The 8,388-nt window shown below is 52.8% G+C and overlaps 1 protein-coding gene across 1 annotated transcript; it reads left to right on the top strand.

Annotated features, from left to right (window-relative positions):
• Positions 1-25: 25 nt before the first annotated feature.
• CSF2 (colony stimulating factor 2) lies at positions 26-2,082 on the top strand (the record flags this gene model as incomplete). The annotated part of the gene is made up of 4 exons (XM_082621699.1): positions 26-184; positions 285-326; positions 1,062-1,187; positions 1,975-2,082. 4 exons carry the CDS (start codon positions 26-28, stop codon positions 2,080-2,082), a joined length of 435 nt encoding a protein of 144 aa, XP_082477825.1.
• Positions 2,083-8,388: the final 6,306 nt, after the last annotated feature.

Genomic DNA, 8,388 nt, shown 5'->3' with positions numbered 1-8,388 from the left:
GAGAAAGGCTAAAGTCCTAAGGAGGATGTGGCTGCAGAACCTGCTTCTCCTGAGCACTGTGGTCTGCAGCACCTCCGCACCCACCCACCCACCCAGCCCTGCCACCCGGCCCTGGCAGCATGTGGATGCCATCAAGGAGGCCCTGAGCATTCTGATCCACAGTAAAGACACTGCTGCTGTGATGGTGAGTGAGGGAGGGAGCACAGGCCATGCCTGGGTCACCTCGCTGGCCTGGACCTACCATGCCTGTCAGCTTGATAACACAACATTTTCCTTTTCTACAGAATGAAACAACAGAAGTCATCTCTGAAATGTTTGACTCCCAGGTAAGATATCTCTCTGACACAACTTCTCAAAGGCCTCGGACCTGGGGAGTGATTCCATTTTAGATGGACCATCACAGGGTTGTCCACTTTCTCTCCAGTCAGCTGGCTGCCAGAAGGAGGGTTGCTCAGGAGGCCACTGGCCTTGCCCCTGTGGCAGTCATGTGAGCTTCTTTATTAGCTGACCAGCCATGGACAGACCTAGCATTCAAGGGGCTAGAGGTCACCAGGGGACAGGTGGGTAAGTGGGGGTTATGTCATGAGACAGGGGATGTGGGCTTGGGGCACTCACTGTGGCCCGAGACCAAGCCCTGTGGACACAGTGCTGGCTACTGACGGGCACAGAAGGGTTTCAGGAACAAACTTTGCTCACACAGCAGGTCTGGGCGAGGGCCCCCTCCTCCTTCCCCCTGAATGCTGGGAGGACGGTGACCTCTTTTTTCTGGGGACTGGGACCCTCTTGAGATGCCAGGCCAAGGGAATGTGGCTGTGCTGGCTGGGAATGGCCTGAGCTGAGTGGTGAGGACAAGTCAGACTCATGCCTGCAGTGGACAGGGGGACAGGGCAGTGTGTATAACCGGGTCCAGCCTGAGATTAGTCAGGAATAATCCTGTGCCCCTCCCAGGCCCTGCTCTTGCGAGATAGGGATGAGAACAGGAAGGAGTGATGGGGAGGATGTCCTGTGCCTACCAGAGCACACTTGGCCACTGCTCACCAAAGAATGGACATTTCCCCCAGGAGCTGACATGCCTGCAGACTCGCCTGGAGCTGTACAAGAAGGGCCTGCGGGGCAGCCTCACTAGTCTCGAGGGCCCCTTGACCATGATGGCCAGCCACTACAAGCAGCACTGCCCCCCGACTCAGGTGAGTGCCCACATCAGGTCCCCAGGCGGGAAGGTCTCATTCTAGGAGGGTGGAGGAATGGCTGGGGAGAGACCTTTGGCTGTGGGTGTTCACGACCCCAAAGGGTTTCTGAGTCAACAGATTTGTAATGACTAGCCCCTCCTGAGAGGGAGCAACTCTAGGAGTTAAAGCCCTGGACTCGAGAGCCTATGGCACTCCCTAGTGGGAGCTGCTACTATCTTTATTATTACCATTAATGAGGTCAGAGGTGAGGCAAATACAAGGAAACTCAAGACCTTCCTAAGGCCCAGAGGAAGTTCTGGGGCGCAAGTGCCACCTCCTAAAAGCACTTTCCCCTGGCCCCTCCTGGGATGCCTGGATTGCATGGGAGCAAGGAGGAAAGCTTACCTGAAATGGAAAAAGGCCCCAAACATTCCTTTCCTGTGGGAAAAGAGTGAGGCCTGTGGCCTTGACTCCTGTCCCTTCTGGGCTCCTAGAGATGGCCTGGGCCCAACTGCTGTGACCTGGCCTGGGACCAAAGAGGCAGTGGCCCAGCTGCCCAGCAGACCAGCCTCCGGCTTGCACTTTATCAGGCCCCTGGCCCCGGCTGCCATTGACAGAGCTGTGCACCTTTTGGGTGACACATGGGTGACAGCATGTCACCTGACCCAGGTCAGCAGGTAGGCCCCAGACAGGCCTTCTGGCCTCTGAGTTCTAAGAGGCAGCACAGAAACATGCTGATGCTTCCCCCACATTACCCACTCATGCCTGGACTCAAGTTTTATTTTTTTTTCTTTTCTTTTTTAAGGAAACTTCCTGTGAAACCCAGATTATCACCTTTAAAAATTTCAAAGAGAACCTGAAGGGTTTTCTTTTTACCATCCCCTTTGACTGCTGGGAGGCAGTCCAGAAGTGAAGCAGGTCAGACCGGCCAGAAGCCAGCCTGGGAGCTTACCTCACAGATCGCTGCCCTCCCATCCACAAAGAGCCAAACAAAACTCAGGATCTTCACCCTGGAGGGACCACAGGGTTGGCCAGGGCTGTAGGGACCACAGACTGGCTCTGGGCCATGTTGACCCTGATACGGGTGTGGTAGGGGAAACAGGAGATGTTTTACACGGGCAGGGATCAGTAATATTTATTTATATATTTTTATGTATTTTAATACTTATTTATTTATTTATTTATTTATTTTCATACCCCATATTTATTCAAGATGTTTTACCATAATAATAAATTATTAAAACTCTGTTCTTATTTGTGCAGTTTTTCAGTTTGTTTTCTACCATGAGCAAACGCTCAAGGTGCTCTCCTTTACCCAGGTCAGGGAGGGGAGGAAGCTGGGAGTTGGGGCAGGGAAAAGGGGCCTGCAGCAGATCAGGCACAGTTGGGACAGGCAGTGCTGTCAGAGCACAGGGGAGGTGACAGCCCTCCTGGGTGTAACATTCTGCACACCTGGACATGCTTCCGCAGATGCTCAAAGGTTCCCACCCCAGAGAGAGGATTCCAGGTTCACTTGGAAGTCCAAGTAACCCAGACAGTGGGAATCTTGCTCCAGAAAAGGGGGATCATCCTTCCTGGGCAGGCGGGGGGTTCCTGGGCTTGGCTGGTCACTGGCTGAATGGGCAAAACACCTGTGCCCTTCAGAGGCCTGGACCCTGTGGCCATGCCCTGTCCCTCACACTCAGGGCTTCAGCCACTCCCAAGGTGAACCAGCAGATAGACTAGCTGTTCAGGGAAAAAGAAACCAAACCACAGGGGTCAGAGCTCAGTATATTTACCAAACTTTCCCCAAGATGAGTGATCTTAATCTTTGAGAGTCAGAATTTAAGTTCATAATTTGTTGGTACATGGCTCTAGTGTGGCATGTTTTGGAGCTAGTTTTTGTTTTTACATGAAGTTTTGCATGTAATTAGGCATTTTCCCCCCAAATCCACGGCCTTCAGGCTGAGAAAATAGTAGCTCTCCTTCCTCTCCTTGCTTTGCCAATGGGGCTGGAGGACTTGTTCCTGAACCTCTTCTCCTGTGTCCCTCCTGGGGTCTGTGAGGAAGAGGGTGTGTCCCCAAGTGTCAAGTGGGCAGCAGGGCCAGCCTTTACCTTGATGGGTGGGCCCGGGGAAGCTCGTTTGGTGCAGTTCTAGCTCCTGCCTGGCTCTTTCTCCATCCTACTTGCTCCCTCTGCTCTGGCTATCTGATCTGCAGACAGCGCCAGTCCTGGCCAAAGACCTGCCCCACACACAGGCAGAAAGGTCATGACTTCAGATGTGATCATGAATAAAACTTCTTAGACAAAGCCTGAATTTCATCAAAGACAAGAATCCACTAAGTATGCTGTAGTCATAGAAAATGCATGAAAAACACATCTTGCCCAGAGATAAGGTAGGTCCTCTTTGGCTTCCATATAAACCAGTGTTAACTGATAAGAGATTTAGCATTTCCTTAGACTCTTGTATATAGGTACCTCTCCCCACAGAATTGCTATCAAGCCCAGGGCTCAGATCAGCTTGGAGCCACCCTCAACTCATACCATGTACCTGTACATGCTCCTGGGGCTTGGAAAGCCATTCCACCCCAATGAAGATAGCCAGTGTGTCTCCCCAGGACAATCACACAGCAGTCTGTGCTGAGATTCAGAAAGAACTCATGGCTGACAACATAACATACAATGTAAGTCTGGGTCTTCATCAAACATCACTTTGCTCTTAGTGGCCCTTTGGGTTTCTAATCAACTTTTCCCACTTCTAGGGTTCCTTCAAAAGGCCCCAGAACATCAGTGAGGTAAGGAGCAGTCACCCCATGGTCATTTCTGACCACATTTGAAAGGGATCACCCAGGGCAGAGACAAGAACAAAAGTTGTTGGGTCAAGGAATCTGGGGAGAAAGCTGGGAGTTTGAAGATCAAGTCTCTGGCTCAGCCAGCAGATGAACCAGCAGCCAGGTTTTGCCGGGCTCTCTGATCACCGTCCCAGAGCAGCTCTGTGCCTGGAGGGAGACCAGATACCCACTGCAAAGCTCACAGGGCCCATGGGTCTCCTGTGGGAGAATCAGGGTAGGGCCTGAATTTGAGTCCAGGGCTCCATCTGGCCAGGGTAACCAGGGATGGATGAGGTTGAGGGTCAGTTGATGGTTTGCTGGGCACCACCACCAACTCAATGCCCCCAACCCTGTTTTAGGAGCTCTGCTATGGGAAGTTTAGAGAGGGCTTCATCTCCACCCTGAATGAAATCTCTAAGAGATATAACAATGATTACCACATAGAAAAGGACATGGAAGAACTTACCAAAATCTGCCCAAAGCTGAAAGTAAGTAGCTGTTTGCTCTTAGCGGAACCTGAGACATCTTTTCTCCTGCCACCACAGCCAGAGGCCCAGTGGGGCAAAGGGCCTTCTTATGGCCCTCACCTGCCACATGTGAGGCTTCAGGTACTACTTTCTGATCCAAAAGAAGTTCACTCACTGACAGGGGCTGAGGCTTAGGGGAGTGGGGATTCAGGTGTCGTTCTAGAGGTTTCCATCATGCTCTCTATCAAGCCCCTATGCACAGGTGTCAGTGTGCAACAGGTCAGAGCAGGGCTGGTTGTGGACTCAGCCTGGGGAAAGGGAAGGGCCAACCCCAGCTGGGTGGCCAGTCTAAACTGGCTCTGGTTTGCCCTGCCCTTGGGGCCCCTTCTGGGCTAAGGAGCTCCACTGGGAGCCCACAATGTGGGGATGCGCAGTGGCTTAGGGGGACATGTTGTGGGGAAACAACTGAGGTGCCCTGCTTTCTTTGCCCACCTTGCTCTTTGTCTGCTGTGTCCTCCCGCCCTGCATGTCCTCATGTCCCTGTCCTGGGAAGCCACAAGACCTCCCCACACCCTGCTGGGTCTCTCCCCAGAGCTATGGATGGTCCTCAGACCTGGGGCTCCACTATCACCAGATGGTCCCCAGTGCCCTCCCTAAGACAGATGGGGAGGCCCTGCCAGAGTTACCTCCTAGGGGATGAGGGGGGGTCTTACAGGGCCTTTATGGCTGGGAGAACAGAATTTGCTTTTATTTTTTTCTGCTAAGAAGATAAATATGTATTTCTTATTTAGTCAACAGAACCACACAAGAACTGTACTACTGAGACAAGTAATTTCTCAAAGTTCAAAGAAGCCTTACAGAGCGTTGTCATATCTATAGAAGGATGGAAGTTTGTAAAAGGACCAAGGGCATCCTCTGAGACCTCATCCTCTCACGTCCTGGTGCCCTAGAGTTTCAGGAAATGGGACTGGAGGAGTCTCAGGAACAATTTACAGCCAGGGTGGGGTAAGAATTTGCTGGCCCTGGGTCAGCAGATGAGGCTGAGGGTGGGTAATGATGGGGGTGTGCTTGAGGAAATATTTCTGTAACTGATACATCAGCACTTGCTGCTTTAATAAAGCTGGGGTGTGGAAATGCTGGTGAGTAAGAGTCGATAGTGTCCACTCTCTCTGGGGCCTTGATACATTGGAAGGGGCAGGGGGCTGGGGTTGATGGCCCCATACCAGGGCTCCTGACCTAGAGGGCCAGGGGTCTCTCAGGAAGGGACACTCAAGAAGGCGAGTGGGAACCCCACCTCATCTGCCCCTCCACTGTACTTCCAGTGCCAGTGGACACACAGTAGGGGCCCCATCAATGCCAATGCCAGCTTGTTATTGCTCCCCTTCTCCCTGTGTCCTTCAAAACTCAAATCAGATCCTTTCCCAGACACCCCTCCCCAGCCTCACTCAGCACCCACCTACGCCTGATCCAAAGGTCCAAGGCCCTCCCTCCTTCGGTCTCTACTACAGCTCCTGGGGAGCTCGAAGTCTAGTTCATCCCCACCGCCACCCCCCGAGGACTCATTGTGGCTACAGAGGGTCAGCCCTAGTAAATGGCTCAGGAGAGTGGGGGATTTCAGGCTACTCACAGAGGACTTGGCACAGTGGGGGACCTGGACCAGGTCGGGGGGCCCATGGGGGCCAGGGACATTTCCAAACCCCCAGCTTCATTTAAACCGGCAAAGAACTCTGACTTCAAAGCCCCTCCCCTGGCCCGCTAAGCCCCTCACAACAGCCTCCAGTGTCTCGTTGGCAAAACAGCTCCTCCCCGACTACTAACACCCTCATACCCCCAAAGCACGGGGCCCTGCCTGTGGGAAATCCGCCAGTCACTCGGGTCCTGAAGGGCTGCCAAACTGAGCTACCAAGCTCTGACCCCCCACCCTCAATTCGAACTCTAACCCTAATCATTTGCACAGTTTATTAGAGGTGACTGGGATTACCCCATGATCTAAACAGCTTCCTACAATCCAAACCTTCAGACCAAACCAGGAAAGATAAAGATATATTGTTCTGGACTATAATTAGGCATCAAGCTGTAACCACAACTAGGCCCAGGCCAGCCTTGTACAGAGTCTGCACATCTACCCATTGACAGATCTTGCTCAGCTATAAAGCTTCAGATTGTGCCTACAGCCAGCACACAGATCCACCACAGCCCCGCCCACCCTCATCCCTTGCCCCAGGATTTTCACGCCTCTCCCTGCTCATCTCCACTGTGAGGGCCACTACAGGTTGCAGGTCAGCAAGTGTGACTGAGGGAAGTTGCCCAATTATCTCAGAACGTGGAGGATGGACCTGTGATTCAGGTTCAGCTGGTACAGGGCCAGGGGCCGAGGCTGGTTTCAGCCCAGAGAAAGCCCATGGTCCAATCCTCAGAGGCTATGAGCTCCTGTCCCTTGAACAAACCATACAAGTGCTCAGAGTTTCCAAGGCCACTACTGTCTGACTGGCAGTAGGGTCTGTGGGGTGCTTGGCAGCATGGAATTGCTGAGACATGCTGGCAGAAAGAACTGCCAGGTGGGAGGGCCATGTGGGTACGGCTCTGGACCCACCATCGTGTGGTCCCCTAGGCAGGCCTGAGCCCACAGTTCCCTGGGAGCCTAATGGCACTTCTGCCTCAGGAGCTAAGGATAGGCTGGCACATTGGAAGGCCAGAGCTCTAGGCTGGACACATACGTACAAGAGGCATAGCCCTGACCATCCTGGGTACCCCCTTTCCCTAGGAGGCCAGGAAACAGGTCCAAATTATATTCTTCCATGGGAGATAACCATGGGCAGGCCTGCGGCAGGCCCACTTTAACCCTAAGGAAACACTCTTGGCTGTGCCAGGCCCACCTCTAGGCCAGAAGGAAGAACAGGGCTGGGTGGTCTGAGGAGATAGGCACATCCATACATCAAGACTTCCCAGGACACTTGAACAGTCCCCTCCCTTCACAGGGGCCTCCCCAGGGACCACCCCAACCTGCTATCGCTTTCTGCCTCCTGGGTGCCCCATCCCCCTTCAGAAATCAGTGGTCCTGAGGCTGGAACCAGGAATCGAAAACATGCACTAAAGCAACAGTGCAGCCCTCTCTCATATGCTACACCTTGAGAACTGGAATAGCCCCATTGGCAGCCACATGGCAGTCTCTTTCAAGGGGCATAGTCTGTCCACATCCTTTGGCTCAGCATTCACATTCAGGGAGATCACGCAAAAGACAGAAGGAGGGAAGCTTCATCCACAGAAATAACCAATCTGCTAATCCATGAAATAAAATGACGGACACGAAGCTAACATGACAACATGTCAAGGCACCTGTGAAAGGTCCAGAATGGCACTGATGCCAGGATGACCCCCTGTGGGTCAAGAGCTGGAAGGGAATTTAGATGATGATTTAGGTGGTAGGATGGCAGGTGAGTTTTCTCCTTGGTTTTCTACCCTGTGATGGCTGTTAGTGTGGCCACGGCTGGATCTGAGGAGAGAGGCAGAGTGCCAAGGTCAGTGGGCATCATGTGGTCTCCTTGCTTATAGAAAATTTGCATCCTCAGTGTCCCCAGCTAAATGGGATCCTCAGTGATGGCTTGCATTGCATCGACTGATTTCCCCAAATTGGTTGTTCAGCCAAGATGCTGGTGATTAGCGTGCAATTGGGACTGCATCTCTCAAAGCCCAGAGCACTGATACCTTTTTTCTGAGATAGCAATGGATAGCAAAAGAGGCCTGTCTGCTCTTCCTTGGCAGGCAGGGCAGCTCTCAGTTTGGGCCTGGAGGTTGCAAGGTGCTGTCCAGGCAACCTTGATTATCCTCACAACTGTCCTGTGTGTGGAGTCTCTGACTGGGGCTATACATCTGGCCTGCCACCCAGCCCCAAGTGAGCAGGACTGGCCCTGGAAATCAGGGCCTGAGCCCTTACACCTCTC

The sequence above is a fragment of the Mesoplodon mirus genome (assembly GCF_964341445.2).
Source record: "Mesoplodon mirus genome assembly, chromosome: 5".
Taxonomy (NCBI): domain Eukaryota; kingdom Metazoa; phylum Chordata; class Mammalia; order Artiodactyla; family Ziphiidae; genus Mesoplodon; species Mesoplodon mirus.
Note: the sequence above shows the minus strand (reverse complement) of the source record. Positions and strands in the feature narration are given on the sequence as shown.